The sequence below is a fragment of the Chiloscyllium plagiosum genome, chromosome 2 (assembly GCF_004010195.1).
Source record: "Chiloscyllium plagiosum isolate BGI_BamShark_2017 chromosome 2, ASM401019v2, whole genome shotgun sequence".
Lineage (NCBI taxonomy): Eukaryota > Metazoa > Chordata > Chondrichthyes > Orectolobiformes > Hemiscylliidae > Chiloscyllium > Chiloscyllium plagiosum.
Genome location: NC_057711.1, coordinates 84342711 through 84363855, shown reverse-complemented (window position 1 = coordinate 84363855; position 21145 = coordinate 84342711). Strand labels below are relative to the sequence as shown.

The 21145-nt window shown below is 40.0% G+C and overlaps 1 protein-coding gene across 1 annotated transcript in view; it reads left to right on the top strand.

Moving 5' to 3' along the window:
- Window positions 1–219: 219 nt before the first annotated feature.
- The window catches only part of LOC122561448, a 29944-nt gene continuing 9018 nt past the window's right edge, over window positions 220–21145 (top strand). The window contains exons 1-3 of the mRNA XM_043713195.1: window positions 220–282; window positions 10903–10977; window positions 20312–20867. Of these exons, the coding sequence (XP_043569130.1) occupies window positions 10912–10977; window positions 20312–20867 (622 nt within the window). The 5' untranslated portion in view covers window positions 220–282; window positions 10903–10911. The remainder of the gene's footprint in view (window positions 283–10902; window positions 10978–20311; window positions 20868–21145) is intronic.

Genomic DNA, 21145 nt, shown 5'->3' with positions numbered 1-21145 from the left:
AGATCTGTTTTAAAATGTACAGAATACTGAGTAACATGGATAGAATGGACATGGAGACAATGTTTCCACTAGTAGTGGAGACTAAGACTCAAAGACATGGCTTCAGAATGAAGGGATGACTCTTTAGAACTGAGATGAGGACTGAATGGGCTGAATAGTCTAATTCTGCTCCTATATCTTATGTTTCACCTACCTTTTAGGATTTCCTGATCGCTGAGGAACCTGTGTGGATACCAGTGAATTTACTTCAAGATTCTGAACTAGACTTTGAAAGCCTGACTGGTAATATTGGTAAAATGTCTCACCTCTTGACCCAAAATCTATTGCTGTAACAAAAACAGTAGATGTGGACAAGAGAGGTGGGGAATATAGCAAGTGTTGCCCAATTGCAGAGGCTCCTCGAATATTAAATGTTTTTCGTTTTGAAAGTGCAGGTTGATTTGAGTATGATTTGAAGTCTGTTTATTAAGAACAGCTGGAGAAAGCATATTATTTGATTTGATCAGCATATCATTGAGATGTACAGTTTATATACCTGGCATTCCATACACAAAATTCATATGACATTGCTCAGTTGTGTGATAGGCAAAGCATCTTATTGGATAGGAGGCAGCACCCTATTTGTGGAAAATACTATTCTGCCACTGTAATGATTTGCTTAACCTTTTCATCAAAAATTTTACGTACTTTGCCTTTCCTGGGCAATTTGAGGTGGAGCAAGCTCTTTTCACATCTGATAGTGTTGGCTTTTAATCCATTTGCATGTTTGTGAACAATTATCTGTCCACAATATCCACTGTCCTGCATGAGCTTTAATGTTCTCTATTTCTGTATCGAATTTGCAAGTTGACCTAAATTGCTACCAATCTTGTAGCTCATATATTGATAAGTGATGCTAGGCTTATGGTACACAATAGAAGAGACAGCAAGACAATAGAGGAGACAGTATTGGCAGTCTACTTGACTATCCTCTCAAGGAAAGCAGGCAGATTAGATTTCACCATTTCCAAAGTAAATTTAATCATTAATATAGCACAGTAAAATGCTGAACCTCAGCATTTTCCACATACAGATCAATTTGAACACGCCTTACTATTCTATCATTTTTCTTAGAATAATATTTGTTCTTTTACATAAGTATGATCTTATGGCCTGATTTTTTAATGTCTTCAAAAATGATTGTTATGACAAAGAAGCTTATTAACAACTGTGGAAAAGGCTTATCATTCCAGAAAATAAATAATTTATTAATGTTGTATGCCCCTTTACAAAAAAGTTGTCAGTTTTCTTGATATGTTAATCCCTGCCACAAAGAACACAGTTGTCATAATATGTTTAACGTAATGGCACATTAAACGTGTTTCCTTTTCAACATGAAGCAAAGTGTAGTGACAATGCTTACTTCCACTGCCTTTTTCATTTAGTTACATGCGTATGCAAACTAAAAACATATTTCTATTGCATAGTTATTTTCGACCTATTTCAGTTCAGGCTTCATCCTCATTAGGTGCATTACCACTTCATCTTATCACTACTTCCTCTAGTGTCTCAATTTCTGAAAATTCACACTTGTATTGCTTTTCTTATGTTCTCTTTTTGGCACTATCAACTCTGTCACTCGTCTTAGCTTGTATTTCAGTCTTACTATGAACAGGGCAGAAAACAAGTTTAAGCCTCTTAGTCTTGTGCTTTTGTTCTGGTATTTTTTTCACTCCTCTTGGAATTAGTTTCATTGATTTTCATTTTTAGTTCAGTAAATTGACAACCACAGATCCATTTATAGTTATATTAATATTTATTCAGACAATGTGAAATTAAGGCACATCTGACATGTTCTATGGTTCCTTAAAGTAAATTGGAATAACTCGTTCAGTGATCATGAGTGACTTCATGTATGCTTAAAGAAGTCATATATTTAATTTGAAACATTAACTATTTCCGTCTCCACAGATGCTGCTAGAGCTGCTGAATGTTTCCAGTGCTTTCAGTTAATGCTTGCCTATACATTTAACTGATGTACAGTAATTATTTAATCTTGAATAAAGTGTAAATACTGCTACAATGTAAATTAGCAATACAAAATATTTTCATACTGCTAATTTGACAGTTAGATATTAAATACCCCTTTAATACAATGCAGCACTTTGATTAAGAAGTCAGGTCTTGGGTCAAATTACCTATGTAATTTTCCATTTTGTATGTAATTAAATTGAAAGTATACAAGCAGGAGGCTGGAAGAACACAGCAAGTCACGCAGCATCAGGAGTGGAGAAGTCAACATTTCAGGTGTAACTCTTCTTCAAGACTGGGGAGGGTATAAGGGGAGATGCAGATAAAAGCAGGGGGATGGTTTTGGATGGGGAGAGGGTTGGAGTGTTGAGGTAGGGATAGGTGAACACAGGTACTGGGTACAAACTGGTTGGTTGATGGGAGGAATGAATCTGCTTGGTAGCTGGAAGAAAAGGTCGATCAGAGGAATAGAAGGAAGGGGGAAGGGCTGGGAAGGGAATCAGGGGATGGGAAAGGACGTTATTTAAAATTGGAGAACTCTATATTGAGTCCTCTAGGCTATAGGCTGCCCAGGTGGAAGATGAGATGTTGTTTCTTCAATTTGCGGTCTGATTCAGAATGAGGGAGGCTGAGAATGGGAGTGGAAAGAGGAATTAAAATGGGTGGTGACTGGGAGGTCAGGTCAGCCCCTGTGAGTCCAGCTGAGATGCCTGGCAAAATTCTTGGTGTTCAGGTCTAGTTAGAGTTGGTGGAAGTGTTTAAAGATTGGCTGTGGAGACTGGTGGGGTGGTAGGTGAGGGCAATGGGGACTCTGTCTTTATTACATTGGTGGTGGGGGGGGGGGGGGGGAGGTGTTTAGAGCAATAGAGTGGGGAATGGAGCAGGTGAGGTGGAGGGCTGTCTGGATGCCAGAGTGGGGAAAAGCATGATGTTCAAAATAAGTGGACGTTTGGGATGCCTTGGGCGTGGAATCTCTCCTCGTCTGATCAGATGCAATAGAGGCAGAGGCTTTGGGAGATTGGGATGGTGTCTTGCAGGATACTAGGTGAGAGGAGGTGTAGTCCAGGTAGTTATGGGAGTCTATGGTTTATAGTAAACGTCAGTCTATCGACTGTCACCAGAGATGGAAATGAAGAGGTCAGAAAGGGGAGAGAGCTGTGTATAATTAAACCAAAAGCAAACCTCTGAAACACATTACTGGTCTTGCAGTTGTTATTGTAAATGGCAATGCTTGATTTTCATGTTTTTCATGAGAATAGATATAATTAATATAAGTTTGAGTAATCTGAAACTGCAGAGATAATTTGAATGTATGATGAATAAATCATCACTACTGTCCATTATCATAAAGTAATGCAACACATTACCTCAAATAGACTTGAACAAGTGTCATTATAGTCCTAGAGGATCATAGCTTCATTCTCATTAGAGAGAGAGAGATGAATGGTAATGAATTTCACCCTAGAGACAACATGCAGGGTAAAATTGAACCCAAGGTGTTGGTATCACTGCTTTGCAAACGACCATCCTGCAAAATAAAACGCATCAGCCAGGACATGCAACAAAGCTACTTCAGAGAGAGCCAGGTGGCAGAGCATTGTTTTGATTATGTTGACAATCTATTTCTGAGGGCAGCATAATTGTCTTTATTAAATAGCTGTGCAGCTGTATCACAATTCCTGTGAGGAATCTTGAAGCCTAGGTTATAAAGGATGCCCTTGCCTTCCACAACTCTGAATAGTTGCAATAAAAACATAAGAGGGCTATTACTGGCTAGATTAACCATGGTTCCTAATGGTAGACCCTTATTAACATTATCTGAATGCTGTCTTGCAATCCAGCTTCATTATTTTACCTTATCCTGACTACAGATATTGATCGTCATACCAACACAGTAGAATATAATTACTTCAATACAATAAATGTTTTTAAATTAACATGCAGAATTGGAAAACACCTATGTGGAGTGACAACTGCTCAGTGCACCTAGTATTTCTTAGGGTATAGCTTTACAGCAGTGCAGGTATGCGTTTTCATCTTTTGAGAACATCACACTTACCATGTTTGAGCAACCAACCCAAGATGTGAAGCATAAATAAAATGCAGGATTATGAAGAGAAAAGCACAAGAGTACAACTAACTGGACAGCTCTTCCAAAAAGGTACAGTGGTTTGAATGGCTGACTTGTGTTGTATTGTTCTCAGATTAAAACTACACTTTCAAGTCCTTCTATGCTTGGAAATATTTTTGAAAAATTGTGAAAAGTGCTACATTAGTGCAAGTTCTTACTTCTATCAAGCAGCAAACATATCAAACATGTCTCCTGGGGACTTTCAAAGTATAGAAATATATCTCTGACATCATCTTATCAGTCTGTCCCAGTACCATATATAAGTGATATGTTTTAAGGTGTGGTGTTGGAGAATTAAGTCCTTTCATATGATATAGAAGTTACTTCATGAGTAATGAGTTAAAAGTCACACAACACCAGGTTATAGTCCAACAGGTTTAATTGGAAGCACACTAGCTTTCGGAGCGACGCTCCTTCATCAGGCGATTGTCATCAGATGAAGGAGCGTCGCTCCGAAAGCTAGTGTGCTTCCAATTAAACCTGTTGGACTATAACCTGGTGTTGTGTGATTTTTAACTTTGTACACCCCAATCCAACACCGGCATCTCCGAATCATGACTTCATGAGTAATGAATTTTGACCAATTTAAGATTTGATAGTGGACCACCTGCTGTTTTTGTTTTTTTTAACCCATGGGATGTGGGATAGTTGGCTGGGCTAGCATTTATTACCCATTCCTAGTTGTACTTGAGAAAATTGTGATAATTTGCTTTCATTAAACTGTAATCCATTTTCTGTAGGTAGACCCATAATGTCATTAGAATGAGAGTTAATTATTCATTATAATAGTTATAATATAAAGAAAAAGTTTGGATTACCTTAATAATTGATCAAACATTAATTATTGGCTTTTGAAAACGTTATCTTTATCAGGGTAGCATTTAATGACAGAAGGTCTCTTATATAACCAACTGCTCAATTCCGTTTAAAAAGAAATCAGCTTGTCCATGGCCGGCATGTTTTTCTTCACTTAAAAATCAATTTAACTAGAATGGAAATAGCACAAGGTTATTCAAAAGTTTGTGACCATTTCAGAATTCTGCTCAAATGCTCTAAAAAGTTTATGCTTTGCTTTTACCTACAGCCGGATGCATTTAATTACTAAGAATTTTGAATCGACCTATTCAGGCATGTTGTGAAACTGGTGGGACTTAAAACCCAGACCTCCTCACCCAGAAGAAGGGGCATTATCACTGTACCACAAGAGCGATCTTCAATTTCTGAGTACAATTATTTAATATTGCAATTAGATTTTAACAGTTTATATGTCACTTCACGGTGTAAAATATTCACTGAGCAAACATATTTTGCTTTCAAATGGAAAGCAGATCTTACATTTTTAACTAATCCCAGTTGTTTTTGTTTATTATCTATATCCTGAATCTGACTCATTCTAAATCCCTCTTATAACTGGAAATTGAAGTCAAAAGTTCCAATGTAGAAGTGAGCAACAAATTATTCTTGACCAAGCATCTGAGGTTTTTCTTTAACCATAAGATGAAAAACTTTGTGATTTGTCCCACATTTCTCCATTTGGGATGGAGTGAAGTTCACAATGTAGTCAATGCTTTCAGCTGACAATTTCAATGGTTTGGTGCCACCAGGCATGGATCTAGTGGGAAGACGCACGTGGTAGTGTCCCTAACTCTGAGTTCAAGTCCCACCTTCACTAGATTTAGGTCACAACCCCTCTGAACAGGTTATTTAAAATATCTGCCTGAGCGATGATTTGAATAGCCATAGCCACAATTGGATCTGTTCAAACCTTCGGTTTATCGAGCATATTCCCTTGTCTGTCCTCAGGCAGCTGAGGATTGTCCAGATTTTACTTGGAAGGCTGAAATCTGGGTTTCTCCTTGCCCTATATGTCAATTGAATGAATCCATGAATTGCAATTATGTATGGATCTATTTTATGTGAGAAGGAAAACTTGCGTTTTTTTCTGATTATATTGCAACAAATAATCGTGGTAGCATCAACAACAGACAGCATCATGGAGCTGGTAACAAATAATAAGTCTGTAGCTGGGTCATGCCTGAGCTACGTTTCATTGTGACGATACCTTGACTTGATTGTGCCGTTGATTTGGCCGCTAGTGGGTAGAAGTATGCGCTTCGTTCAGCGCCGTGCTAAATCTAAACAGACGGACAATTTTCAGCGCTTTGGAACACAACCTGTTAAACTCTGACATGGATATTGCCGTTGAGATGATATAATACAAACGTTTCATTGTTGAATATCGAGCAGGAGGATTAAGGAGCTAAGAGGAAAAAAATCAAGATGGTAGTTATAATGAGTGTGTGTGATAACACTATATGTATTAAATTATAGCTTACCCCCCACCCACCCCGAAACTTTACCTGTTTCCATGGTATGTGGCTGCTGCTGGCCTTATCTCCACTTTCTACTTCTGAAACTCGCTTCTTGACGAGGAAGGACAGCTTTTGCCTTATGTGCCTCTTGAGAGCAGGGGCTTTGTTAAAAGGAAAACTCTCACTTATATGTGTTGAAGTGTAGAAAACTGAGGGATGATCTTACTGAGACACATAAGATCCCACCGGGACTTGACAGGAAAAATGCTGAAAAGATGCGTGGGAGAAACTAAGGTAACGTTACCATAGTCTTACCAAGCCAAAGGGCTGCTTTCATTGGAGACTGCTGATGGTTTCACTTGAGGTTCACCAAGTGAGGGGCAAGGTTGAGAAGGTGAGTTTTTCATGGTAACCTTAACCAGTCTGGGAATTGGACCCACACTTTTGGTATCACTCTGCATCACAAATTGGCTGTCCAGCTAACCAGCCCTGGGACTCCCATTTTAGACCGGGATGAAAAGAGTTCTTTTTCTCTGAGGGTCAGGAGTCTGTGGAATTCTCTTACCCAAAGAGAGGTGAGATAGGTTTATTGATTTAGTTTTAAGCAGAGGTAGATAGATTCTTGACTAGCAAAGAAGTTAATTGATGTCGGTGTAGATGGGGATGCTAAAGTTGAGGCCGCAATCAAATCAGCTATGATCTCATCAAAAATTGGAGCAAACAAGGGGAAGGAAGGCCTACTCCTGCTCTTAATTAAATGTTCAGATGTTTTAAAAGAAATGCTAATGACATTGTGTGTGAGAGAGAGAGAGAGAGAGACAATTGCCTTCATGTGCTTTCTAAGTAAAAAACACAAAACAGGAGGCAATATAAACCTTGTTACCCTCTGTCACACACATGTATACACACTTTCTCTCAGATCTCAGTCTCTCTGCTTACTAAAATGTAATGGCCTTGATTTTGCAGTCAGCAAAGAAGGAACATCTTTCATAATTGGTCTGAAAGAAAGTTGACCAGAAACTTGGGTAAAAACAAGTCCAACCTTGGGCAATTGGCAGAGGAAAATCCTTCAAGTTAAAAGTTCAATGAAAATTAAAATAAAATCAATATATAAATGTGATTATGTTATATGTCAGAGTATACATATGTTTTATGTTATTTTAATACAAAACAAAGGCACTGGCAGTAATGTAGTCAATAATAGTTTCTCAAAGCCTGTATTTCCTCTGTGATACTACTAACATTGGAGATAGAGAAATTTCAGAACTGAGGACCATGTTCTGTAAAGATATGCACATACGTGATTTTCAGGAGAGGTACGGAATAGCATTAATGTCATTGGAGTAGTTTTCCAGAAATCCAGGCAAAAGTTCTGGGGACAATAATACAAAACCCACCATGTCAGCTGTACAGTTCAATTTCAAATCCAAAAAAACTTTGAAATTGAATGCTGGTCTCAGTAAGTATGATCATGAAACTAGAGCATTGTAAAAACCCTATTTGAATCATTAATCCCCTTTTAAGGAAGGAAATGTACCATCCTTACATGATCTTACCTATATGTGAGTCCAGATCTACAGCAGTGTGGCTCACCTTTAACTGCTCTCAAAGTAAATGTTTGCCTTTCCAGTAATGTTAAATAGTTGTTAGTACTGAAACATATTGTGTGCTTCTCTTTGACACTGCAGGTGATGTTAAGGGATACAGCATTACATCTACAGCTTTCACACACACTTCAGGTGTCCATGGCAGATGCTATCTTGATTATCATGTACACGCAGAATATTTGCTCGTTATATGCAGAGTATCATGAAATTATTAATGCACAGAAGATCCATTGCATTAGCTCTCTGAGCATTTTGACTTAGTCATAGAGGTGTACAGCACGGAAACAGATCCTTCGGTCCAACTCGTCCATGCTAACCAGATATCCCAACCCAATCTAGTCCTACCTGCCAGCACCCGGCCCATATTCCTCCAAACCCTTCCTATTCATATACCCATCCAGATCCAGATTTAAATGTTACATCGTACTATCCTCCACCACTTTCTCTGGTAGCTCATTCCATACACGCACCACCCTCTGAGTGGAAAAAATTTCCCCTTAGGTCCCTTTAAAATTTTTGCCCCTCTCACCTTAAACCTATGCCCTCTAGTTATGGACTCCTTGTTAACCAGTCTCCCATGGGGAACCTTGTCAAACGCCTTGCTGAAGTCCATATAGATCACGTTCACTGCTCTGCCCTCATCAATCCTCTTTGTTACTTCTTCAAAAAACTCTATCAAGTTTATGACACATGATTTCCCACGCACAAAGCCATGTCGACTGTCCCAAATCAGTCCTTGCCTTTCCAAATGCATGTACATCCTGTACCTCAGGATTCCCTCCAAAAACTTCTCCAAGCCTTTTCAATCCTATGTCTGCAGGAAGTATGTTTGGTTATGAATCCTAGCGGGCCACATGGATCGGTTGGAGTGGCAGTTAGAGGCAATGAGGAAGTTATAGGAACTAGGGGGTGTGAAGGATGGCAGTTTCAGCAAGATGGAAACACGGCAGATACAGTCAAATCGGAGACAGAGAGTAGTGATGGTGGAAGGTTGTTTCTCGGAATGGAGGCCTGTGACCAGTGGTTGTCATAAGGATCAGTTCTAGGTCCACTGTTTTTCTCCATTTATGTACTTGATTTGGATGTGAATACAGGCGTTATGGTTCGTAAGTTTGCAGATGACACTAAAATTAGTGGTGTAGTGGGCAATGAAAATGATTATCTCAGAGTACGCTGGAACCTTGATCAGATAGGCCAATGCCTGGGGAGTGACAGATGGAGTTTACTTTGGATAAATGTGAGGCATTTTAGTTTTGTAAGGTAAACCAGGACAGTTAATGGTAGGGCCCTGGGGAGCGTTGCTGAGCAAAGACAAAGTATAGGAGTTGGGATGTCACGTTGTGACTGTGTAGGACTTTGGTGAGGCCACTCTTGGAATACTGCATACAATTCTGGTCACCCTTGTATAGGAAGGATGTTGTTTAATTTGAGATGCTGCAGAAAAGTTTTACAAGGATGTTGCCAGAGTTGGAAGGTTTAATCTCTAGGGAGAGGCTGAATAGGCTGGAGCTCCTTTTCCCATAAACATCAGAGATTGAGGGGTGACCTTATAGAGGTTTATAAAATCATGAGGGGCATGGAGAAGTTGAATAGCCAAGGTCTTTTTCCTTGGGAGGGTGAGTCCAAAACAGAGGACATAGGTTTAAGGTGAGAGGGGAAAGACTTAAAAAGAACCTGCGGGGTAACTTTTTCCACACAGAGGATGGTGTGCAAATGGAACAAGCTGCTTGGGGAAGTCGTGGAGGCAAGTGCAATGACAACATTTAAAAGGCATCTGGATGGTTATATGAATAGGAAGGATTTAGAGTGATATGGGCCAAATGCTGGAAAATGGGACTAGATCTGATTGGGATGTCTGGTCAGCATGGATGAGTTGCATCGAATGGTATGTTTCTGTGCTGTATGATTCTATACTAATAAATGAAGTGAATTATCAAATACGTTACTGTCTCTAGATCTTCAAACCTGTTAAAAGTGCAAAGGATATATTCAAAGTGTGAAATGTGCAAATCTTGCCAGAAAAAGAAATTGGAAGAAAGATTTTTCAGAAAGCAATTTGAAAGATTGTTCTATCCCGTGCAGTTATTGTTAGGCAGCTGCAGCCAATCACTGATCAGATTTATGCGCTATTTTTACCACTGTTATATAGCCACTTGGTAGCATGTGTTGAAGTACATGTAATTATTAATGAACCAAGGAAGACATTTTTGGTCATTCCTTATACTCAATATCAACAAGCATCAATGAATTATTGCTAATAAAATGAAAGGCCTAAAATTAATTACTGTCTGAATTTCATGTGTGTTAATCATAGAAGAAGTAGGTACATAGCAATTTTCTTCATAGAATAGAAACCCTACAGTGTGGAAACAGGCCATTTGGCCCAACAAGTCCACTTTGACCCTCTGAAGAGTAACCCACCCAGACTGATTTCCCCTACCCTATTATCCTTTATTTACCCCTGACTAATGTACCTAACCTACACATGCCTGAAGACTATGGGCAATTTAGCATGACCAATTCACCTGGCCAGTACATCTTTGGACTGTGGGTGGAAACCGGAGCACCCGGAGGAAACTCACGCAGACAAGGGGAGAATGTGCAAACTCCCTACAGTCGCCCAAGGCTGGAATTGAACCCGGGTCCCTAGCCCTGTGAGGCAACAGTGCTAACCACTGAGCCAGTATGCTGCCTCAATTTGTTTATAGTTTATTAAAATATCATAAGTTATTAAAAGTCACATAACAGCAAAGTAAACTTACTTGTGTTACTGTGTTTTTGTGTTAGCTGCTTGCTAAAAAGACAAGCTATTGGATTTTTACGTTGTGTTCAACATTTACAGAACTTCAAAATGAATGAAAATGAAAAAGAATGGGGTGCTGAAAAGAACAGTATACTTGAAAATTCCTCCTTTAAGGTAAGAATTTAGTGCGATAGTATAAATAGTACGTTAATATGTGTTGGTTAATGTGTTTCCTGAAATTACTATTAATCGTATTTCCATTGTATCCTGCACAACTGGTGCACAGTATGTTGATATACTTTCATATCACCTTAACCTTACGTTACTGTTCCTAATAGCAGCCCTGCTTCAGTTGTAGTGTTGTAATTTGAACTGGACATAAGGATGAGTCAATTTTACCCAATAAGAAGAATTTTAAAATGACTCTCAAATGAGCAACAGTGTGGCAGTAAATGTTACTTAGAATAGAATAGAATTCCTACAGTTTGGAAGCAGGATGTTTGGCCCATCGAGTCCACACCTACCCTCTGAAGAGCAGTCTATCCAAAACCAGGCCCTCCTACCCTGTCCTCATAACCCTGCACTTCCCATGGCCAATATACCTGGCCCGCACTTCCCTGGACAGTATAGGCAATTTAGCATGGCCAATCCATCTAACCTGCACATCTTTGGACTGCAGGAGGAAACTAACACAGACACAGGGAGAATGTGCAAACGCAGCAGGGACAGTTGCCCAAGGGTGGTGTGGGAGTGTGTTCAAATAACGACTGGAATCATTGAGTGGCAAAAATAGCCCCTTTATTCAGCAATCACAGCACGAGTTTGAGCTAGCAATAGAATCCCGAAATACAGTTCTTATAAGAGGGTAAAAACAATGACTGCAGATGCTGGAAACAAGAGTCTGGATTAGTGGTGCTGGAAAAGCACAGCAGTTCAGGCAGCATCCGAGGAGCAGGAAAAATCGACGTTTTGGGCAAAAGCTCCTCGGATGCTGCCTGAACTGCTGTGCTTTTCCAGCACCACTAATCCAGTTCTTACAAGAGGTCCTTTACACAAAATTCTCACTTACATTAAAATTCCATTACTACGGTATTACATCTTTTATCTCTGCTACATAAAGGTTTGAAGGATCTCTGTCCTGGGAGACAGGAGATGGATTAAAATGTGCTAAGTGCTGGCTGCTACTTCTGATGGGATGTTTGTCCGGTCTGCTTGCATAATTAGGAGGTGTTAGTCCTTTTGTCTTTTAAGTTTGTAAATATTAGTAAAAATGCTAGGCCTGTATGCTCTAAATAAGTTAAAAATTGTATTTATACTTAATAAAAAAATAAAATAATTACTGCAGCTGGGGTGTGAGATTTATTTATTTTCCGGTAAGAGTTTCATTCATTCATGCAATTTCAAAGAGGTGCTGTTTTGTCAGTTAGTTTCTGAAAGGGGTATTGGCCCAGTTAAAAGGTATTTAAATGGTTCTTAATCTATTCAGGTCCAGGAGATGGTTGGTAAGGGCTGACTAATATTATAATGTTTTGTGGAGACTTGATGGGGATGGTATTGTTCACTTATTCAGAGGTAAACACTGCTTGTAGCAAGGGTGCAGTAATGGGTTTGAAAGGGTTATTTTTAAATTTGGAAACTACAGAACCACGATTTTTTGAATGAATGAATGAATGAATAAATGAAAGAAAGAAACTGCATTATAATAAATAATGGGTTAGTAAAGGGTTATGAATGAATGAATGGGAACCCGGTATTAATTAATGTAGCGAGTTGGTAAGTGAGTTAATAAAGATAGTTTATAACGCAATAGCTCATAACATAATATCTCACAGTGGAACTGAACCTGGATCCCTGGTGCTGTGAGGTAGAAGTGCTAACCACTGAGCCACTGGTCTGCCCTATACTTAATCCTATATTTACATTTCAACTATTGCTGCATACCTTCTTGCTGAACAATAATCAAATTGGTGCAGCCTTGAATCAAACCAAAGTGGTCAAAAAATTCATTGTTCCTTCTGAGGTGGTAAAAAGGAACCCTAAGTCTCTAGTCTGGCAGACAAATATCACATGTCTAGTACAACTTAGAAGTGTGCTGCCCATTGTATCATTGTAGATTTTTTTTTAAAAAGTCCATGCCTAAAACAGCTATTGATGAAGGGCTGATGCCCAAAATGTTGATTCTCCTGTTCAATATCACATGTCTAGTACAACTTAGAAGTGTGCTGCCCATTGTATCATTGTAGATTTTTTTTTTTAAAAGTCCATGCCTAAAACAGCTATTGATGAAGGGCTGATGCCCAAAATGTTGATTCTCCTGTTCTTTGGATGCTGCTTGACCTGCTGTGCTTTTCCAGTGCCACACTTTTCGACTCTGATCTCCAGCATCTGCAGTCCTCACTTTCTGCTAAAACAGCTATTTGTCTGAACAAACCTCCAGCTCGACCCCAACATGTTACATCGGCTTACCCTGAATAAGTTTCAGATCTCTATTCAGCTTCAAAATAAGGGGTTGCTTATTTAAGAAGGGGGTGAGGAGAAAATTCTTTTCTCAGAAGACTCAGAGAAGTATAGATAATGGAATATATTGAAGGCTTGGAAAGGCAGACTTTTAAATAGCAGTGGAGTAAAGAATTATGGAGAATATGTAGAAAAGTAGAATTGAGGCCAAGGTCAAATAACTATATTGAATGGTGGACCAAGCTGAAGGGGTCATATGTTATAACCCTCACCAGTCCGCATTAAGTTCTATCATAAAGACTGCCACATACGCAACAAACAATGTAAGTGTTCTAATCATTCTTGTGTACATGTGTGGTCTCCTTCTATCTACACAATAAAAAGCATGTGCTGCTACAAACCTGTAGCATCCCAGCCACTACTAATCACTTTCCTAGTATTCATCCAGCCCTCTTCAGTTCCAAAGAAGAGTCATACTAACTTCAAAATGTTAAACCTGTTTCTCTCTCCATAGATGTGTCAGACCTTCTGAATTTCTCCAGCACTTTCTGTTTTTACTCCTGGCACTCCTCCCTGTCATTGACACCTTCAATAAATTACTCAACGGCACAGCATCCCAAAGTCAAAGACTTTGTATGAATCAAATTTTTAAGGTTTTCAATGTGGAAGGATCTTTTTCCTGGGTAGTATTAAGCTTCTTGTATTGTCGGAGCTACATGCATGCAGATATGTGGGGAATATTCCATCGCATTCCTGACTTGTGCCTCATATGACGTACAAGCACTAGGGGGACAGGAGTTGCTCATCACAGAATTCCTTGCCCTTGAAATGCTCTTGTAGCCACAGTATTCTTATGGTTGGTCCAGTTAAATGTCTTTTAAATGCTCTTCCTCTTCTTAGGTAGTCCCTCAAAATTCCTTCCATCCACTCTAGAGATATGGGTCCTGAGGATATTAAAAAATGAAACATTTGATCTATACACCCTGCCAAGGTGAAACTTGAAAAGGTTAGTGGGTATGATGCTTGGTTTTTTTTGCAATCCTGTGGCCCACTCTTGCACTTGGACTCGGCCTGACTGTGTTGGAGATGCTCAGGCTATTGGCACTTTTGTAGACTCTTCTTCTTCGGCTTGGGCAGTCTTGGACAGGAGATTACTGGGAGTCAGTGAGAATATGGCATTTTTTTTCAGGGAATCAGTTTTTCTGTCTTCCTGGTAACTGCTTATCATGTCAGAGCTTGGGGTAGAGACCCTAATTTAATCTGTGTCAGGCATGGTGTGGCTGCCAAATGCAGCTGATTAACAATAACTAGTACCTTGATGCTGAGGATGCTGGCTCCAAAGAGGAATTGGTAACCACCAGGTTGCTGATAGAGGAGGTTGCAGTGATGGCATGCCATTGAACATTAATGGTTGATTGAGATGGTCATTGCCTGGCACTTATGTGGTAGAAATATTACTTGCCACTTATCAGCCCAAGTCTGAATGTTGCCACTGTCTTGCTGCAATTGGACAACAAATGATTCAGGATCTGTGAAGTTGTGAATGGTGCAGAACATTGTGCAATGATCAGCAAACACCCCTCCTTCAAACTTTGTAGGGAGGGAAGATCATTGATAGCAGTTGAATATGGCTGGGCCTGTGATGCTCTCCTGAAGAACTTCTGCAATGCTGCTCTGTGGCTGAGAGATTTGACCTCCAATAACCTCAACCATCTTTCTTCTGCTCTGTTCTGTGTGACTCCAATCAGAACTTTTCCCGATTCCCGGTTTTGCTTGGGCTCCTTTGTACCACAAAGAGTTAAATGCTGCCTTGATAAAAGAAAATAAATCTCACTTTTCCTTTCAGTTTAATACTTGTTCATACAAACATCCGAACAAGGCACAACAGTAGGCCACCTGACCCTTTGAGCTTTTTCTGCCAATCAATAAGATCATGGCTGATTTGATTTTAACTTCAACTCTACATTCCTGAATATCAATTAATCTCTTGGTAATCGAGAATCTATCTCCCTTTGACTTATAAATATTTAAAAGATACTGTATCCACTCCCTTTTGAGAAAGGTAATTCTAGGACTCTCAACCTTGTGACAGAGGTTTCTTCCTCAACTTTGTCTTAACTATGATCCTCAGTTTCTCATATGAGGAATAATCCTTCCCACATCCACCCAGTCAAGTTCATTTAAGATGTTTTATGTTTCAATTATATAATCTCTGACTCTTCTAAACTCCAAAGCAAACAGTCTTAGCCTGTCTAGCATTTCCTTGTAAAGCAATCTGCTGAGTCCAGGTATTAGGTTAGAAAACCTTCTCTGAACTGCTTTCAGCACGTTAAAATCCTTCATAAGTACACTGACCAGTACTGTACTCAGTACTCCAGAAGCGGTCTGGCCAAGGCCTTGTGTAACTAAAGTAATCTAATCTAGATATGGGTCAAGCGCAGGCAGATGGGGCTAGCTTAGCTTGGGATTGTGGTCAGTATGGATGGGTGAGAACGAAGGGTTGGTTTAAAAAGTGGGCGGCACGGTGGCACAGTGGTTAGCACTGCTGCCTCACAGCGCCAGAGACCCGGGTTCAATTCCCGACTCAGGCGACTGTGTGGTGTTTGCACATTCTCCCCATGTCTGCGTGGGTTTCTTCTGGGTGCTCCGGTTTCCTCCCACAGTCAAAAGATATGCAGGTCAGGTGAATTGGCTATGCTAAATTGCCCGTAGTGTTAGGTAGGGGGGGTAAATGTAGGGGAATGGGTGGGTTGCGCTTTGGCGGGTCGGTGTGGACTTGTTGTGCCGAAGGGCCTGTTTCCACACTGTAAGTAATCTAATCTAATCTAATGCATAACATCCCTTCTCTAGCATTCTGTTCATTGTGTAATAAAACATAACGTCCTATTAGCTTTTCTGATTACTCGCTGTCCCTGTATACAGGTAGACAACCCTTTATCTGAAATCCTGAAATCCAAAACTCCGAAATCCAAACGTTTTCTTGTGAAGTTTTTTTCTCATTAACAAGGTTGTTTGGCATGCAAATAGTTAACTGAACTCCACACCCACTCAATGCATGTCGCTGAGATGAGACGTGGGATGGGGGGGTGGCCCAGCACTGGCAGGCCTCAATTCTGTCTCAGGGCCCATAGTACTCATAGTGAGTCTGCTGTTCGGTAAGATTTTTAAAAATTTCACCGTCAACCTGCCACTTACTCCGAAATTTGAAAAATTCCGAATTCTGAAAACCAGCTGGCCCCAAGAATTTCGGATAAAGGATTGTGTACCTGTACTAATCTTCTGCGAGTCATGCAACAGGACACCCAGATATATGTATATCTCTGAGCCTTAGAATCTGTCACCTTTAAGATAGTGTGCTTCTTTATTAATATTTCTGCCAAAATGGACAATTTCATATTTTCCCACATTATACTCAGTTTGCCAGATCTTTGCCCACTCACAATCTGTCGAGATCCCTTTGTAAGCACTTATGCACTCTTCACAACTCACTTTCTTATCTATCTTTGTGTTATTAGCAAATTTTATTAGCATATCTTTCTCGCTTTGTCCAATGATTTGTACAAATTGTAAACATTTGAGGCCTCAGTACTGACCACTTGTGCCATTCTATTGATTCAAAAAGACATTTATCCCTACTCTGCTTCCTGTTAGCCAGCCCATCTTCTATCCATGCCAACATGGTTACACCCAACACCATGAGCTTTTAATTTCTGCAATAACCTTTAATGTGCCATCTTATCAAATGTCTTCTGGAAATCTAAGTACAATACATCCACGGAGATGTGTACATGGAGAAGGTTGAATTGGTTGAATCTGTGATGCTGGTACCTTCTGAAGGAGGCCAAGGTGGATCATTCACTTGGCACTTGGAACTGAAGATTTTTGCAAATGCTTCCATCTTCTCTTCTGCAATGATGTGCTGGATTCCCCAGTCATTGAGAATATGAATATTTGTGGAACTATCTTCTCCAGTGAATTGTTTAATTGTCCACCATTTATGACTGAATGTGGCAGGACTGCAGTACTGAGATTTGACTGTTGGGATCACTTATTTCTATTGTGCACTGCTTTGCATGCATGTTGTCCAATTGTAGCTTTACTAGATTGATGGCTCATTCTTTAGGTATGCCTGGTGCTGCTCTTGCTGTGCCATCCTGCACTTTTCACTGAACCACAGTTAATCCCCTCTCTTGGTGGTAATGGTAGAATGGGATATATCCCAGGCCATAAGTTTACATATTGTAGTTGAATAAAATCTGCTGTTATGTTGGCCCCATCCCACATGGACCATCTTGAGTTGCTAGATTTGTTCAAAATTTATCCCATTCCGCACGATGGTGGTCTCACACAAGACAATGAAGGTTATCCTCAGTGTGAAAGCAGAACTTTGTCTGCACAAATTCAGTGCTGTGGTCACTTCTATCAATACTGTCATGGTCAGATACATCTTCTATAGGTAGATCAGTGAGGTTGTACTTGAGTACATTTTCTCCCCCTTGTTCGTTCATGACCTGTCACATATTTAACATTTGTATATTTTGAAAAACTTAAGACAATAGAAAGGTATTTGTCCTCAAAGCTGAGAGCATAATGTATTACACGTTTCACTGAAGCTTGGCTGAGTGGCCTTTTACTGGCTGTACATTTCTGTGATTCTGTGAATATAATAATATTTACAACCAAATTCAAGCCTCCTAAATGCCAAAGTATTAGAAATTTCTACAAGCTTGCTATGGCAAGTTGCCACTTTTTAAATTCACTTTTGGTACGTGGGCATTGCTGGCTGACTAGCATTTATTGCCCATTCCTAGTTGCCCTTGAGAAGATGGTGGTGAGCTGCCTTCCTGAACAACTGCAATCCACATGCTGCAGATTGACCCATAATGCTGTTAGGGAGGGAATTCCAGGATTTTTACCAAGCAACATTGAAGAGCCGTGATTTATTTCCAAGTTAGGCTCAGAGGGGATCTTGCAGGTGGTAGTTTTTCATGTATCTGCTGCCCTTGTCCTTCTAGATGAAAGTGGTCATGGATTTGGAAGGTGCTGTCTGAGGACCATTGGTGAATTTCTGCAGTGCATCTTTTAAATGATTTACACTGCTGCCGCTGAGCATTGGTGGTGAAGTGAGTGAATATTTATGGATGTGGTGCCAAATCAAATGGGCTGCTCTGTCCTAATGGTTTTAAGCTTCTTGAGTGTTGTTAGAGTTGCACCCATCCAGTGAGGTGGATAGACTTTGGAGTCTTGAGATGAGTTATTCGCCACAGTATTCCCAGCCTCTGACCTGTGCTTGTAGCCACTATGTTTGTGGTGAGTCCAGTTGAGTTTCTGGTCAATGGTAACCCCAAGGATGTTGGTAGTGGTGGAATCAATGATGGTAACACCAATGAAAGTCAAGGGGTAGTGGTTAGACTATCTCTTATTGGAAATGGTGATTGTCTGCCATTTGTGAGGCATTTGTGAGGCATTGGTACTTGTCAGCCCAAGATATCTGGATATTGTCCAGAGCTTGTTGCATTTGAACATGGACTGCTTCAGTAGCTGACTAGTTGCGAGTGGTTGCTGAATATTGTGCAACCATTGGTGGACATTCCCACTTCTGACCTTAGATGGAGGGAAGGTAATTGATGAAGCAGCTGAGGATTGTTGGGCCAAGGACACTACCCTGAGGAACTTATACAGAGATGTCCTGAAGCTAAGCTGACTGACCTCTAATGACCACAATCATCTTTGTATGTGCCAGGTATGCTTCTAGTCAGTGGAGAAATTTCCTTCTGATTCCCATTGATTCCAGTCTTACAAGGTCTTCTTGATGCCACGTTTGGTCAAATGTGACCTTAATGTCAAGGTTGTCTGTCTCTTTAACCTCTAGAATTTAGGTCTTTGTCCATGTTTGAACCAAAGCTGTAATGAGGTCAGGAGCTGAGTGGCCCTGATAGAATCCAAAATGGGCATTAGTGAGCAGGTTGTTGCTAAGGAAGTGCTGCTTGATAGCACCATTGATGACACCATCCATCACTTCACTGATTGAGAGTAGACTGATGGGATGGCAAATGGCTGGCTTAGATTTTTGTATACAGGACGTACTTGAGCAATGTTCCACATTGTTGGGTAGATGCTAGTATTGTAATTGTATTGGATAAGCTTGGCTAGGATGGCAGCAAATTCTGGAGAGCAAGTCTTTAGTGCTATTGTCAAATTGTTGTCACAAACCATAGCCTTTGCAGTATCTAGTGCCTCCTAGCATTTCTTGACATCACATGGAGTGGTGGAAGACTGGATTATTGAAGGATTGGACCATTGGAAGAGTCCAAGATAGATCTGCCACTTGGCTCTTCTGGCTGCAGATTGTTGTGAATGCTTCAGCCCTATCTTTTACAATAATGTTCTGGACCTGCCATCATTAAGGATGGAGTGTTTTGCGAAGCCTTCTCCTCCAGTGAGTTATTTAAATGTCCACCACCATTCACAAATGGATCTGTCAGGACTGCAGAGCTTAAATCTGATTCATTGGTTGTGACATTGCTTAGCTCTGTGTATCAATAGCTGCTTATGCTATTTGGCACAAAAGTAGTCCTGTTAGTAGCTTCACCAGGTTGACACCTCATTTTTAGGTATGTCCAGTGCTGTTCCTAGCATGCCCTCTTGCACTCTCCAATGAACCAGGGTTGATCCCCTGGTTGATGGTAATGGTCAAGTGGGCATATACCAGGCCATGTGTGCAGATTGTGTTCGCGTATGATTCTGCTGCTGCTGATAGCCCACAGCACCTTATGAATGTCCAGTCTTTAGTCTGTCCACAAAACATGATGGAGGTTATTCTCAATGTGAAGGCGATACTTTGTCTCCAAAGGACTGTGTTGTAGTCTCTCTTACTGATACAGTCATGGACAGATGCATTTGCCGCAGGCAGGATTGGTGAGGATGAGTTCCTAACAGACAGCAGAATTCATTTGGAATGTTAGAGCTGGTACAAGGAGATTGCAATCTTAAAAAAAAATGTATAGTTATCAAGATTTTACTTAATATGTATCCCACTTTTCTTCTTCAGGTTTCAGAATTATTATTTGCCATTGAAAGTTTAAGCAAGGGGCGGCTAAGGTCTGACAATGAACAAAAGCATGTGAAAGAAGAATCAGATCGGCAGAAGCTTCAGTTATCCAATTTGGAGATGTCAACGACAAACGAGAATCAGCTTATAAAAATAGCAAAATTATCAGAATATAGCAATATTAGATCTGTCTCATCAAAAATATTTTCAGCATACCCCCAACGAAGCATTTTTGAATGTAATATGGATACAAAATCTCTTAAATGGAACATAGACACAAAATTACAAGTTAATCAAAAAGGAAGGCTTGTATGTAATTGGCCTCAAAAGCCTAAATTTGATAATCAATTTGACCGAGGGATTAGTCCACCAAAGAAGAAAACTGTGCAATTATTTCATAGAGACTTTAGACGCTCATCTTTTGTAAAACCATTTCCACCAGACAAAAGTAGACAACAAAGGCTACCTACTGAAAAGACGCGTCAAGTCAGAAATCCATGTCCAAGCATCAAATCATTTCTAATTCGTTCCAGGATACAGAAGTCAACATTAGCAGGTAAACTTTAGCTATTTTTGCAGTTAATTCTCACAACACAGACCACTCAGGTATGCATCTTAACTTTGTGATTATTGAAACAACCTCAGTTTCAGACTAACTAAGCAGAATTCAGACTGATACTCTGTCCTAGCCCTGTCCTATGTTTATTCAATACATACAGAAAAACATCGACCTTTTTACTCCTGTGATCTCATATGTACAGATTGCTTACATTTTATTCTTACACTATAGACAGAAATTTTCCATTCTTTCTCCTATCTTGTCTACAGGAATCT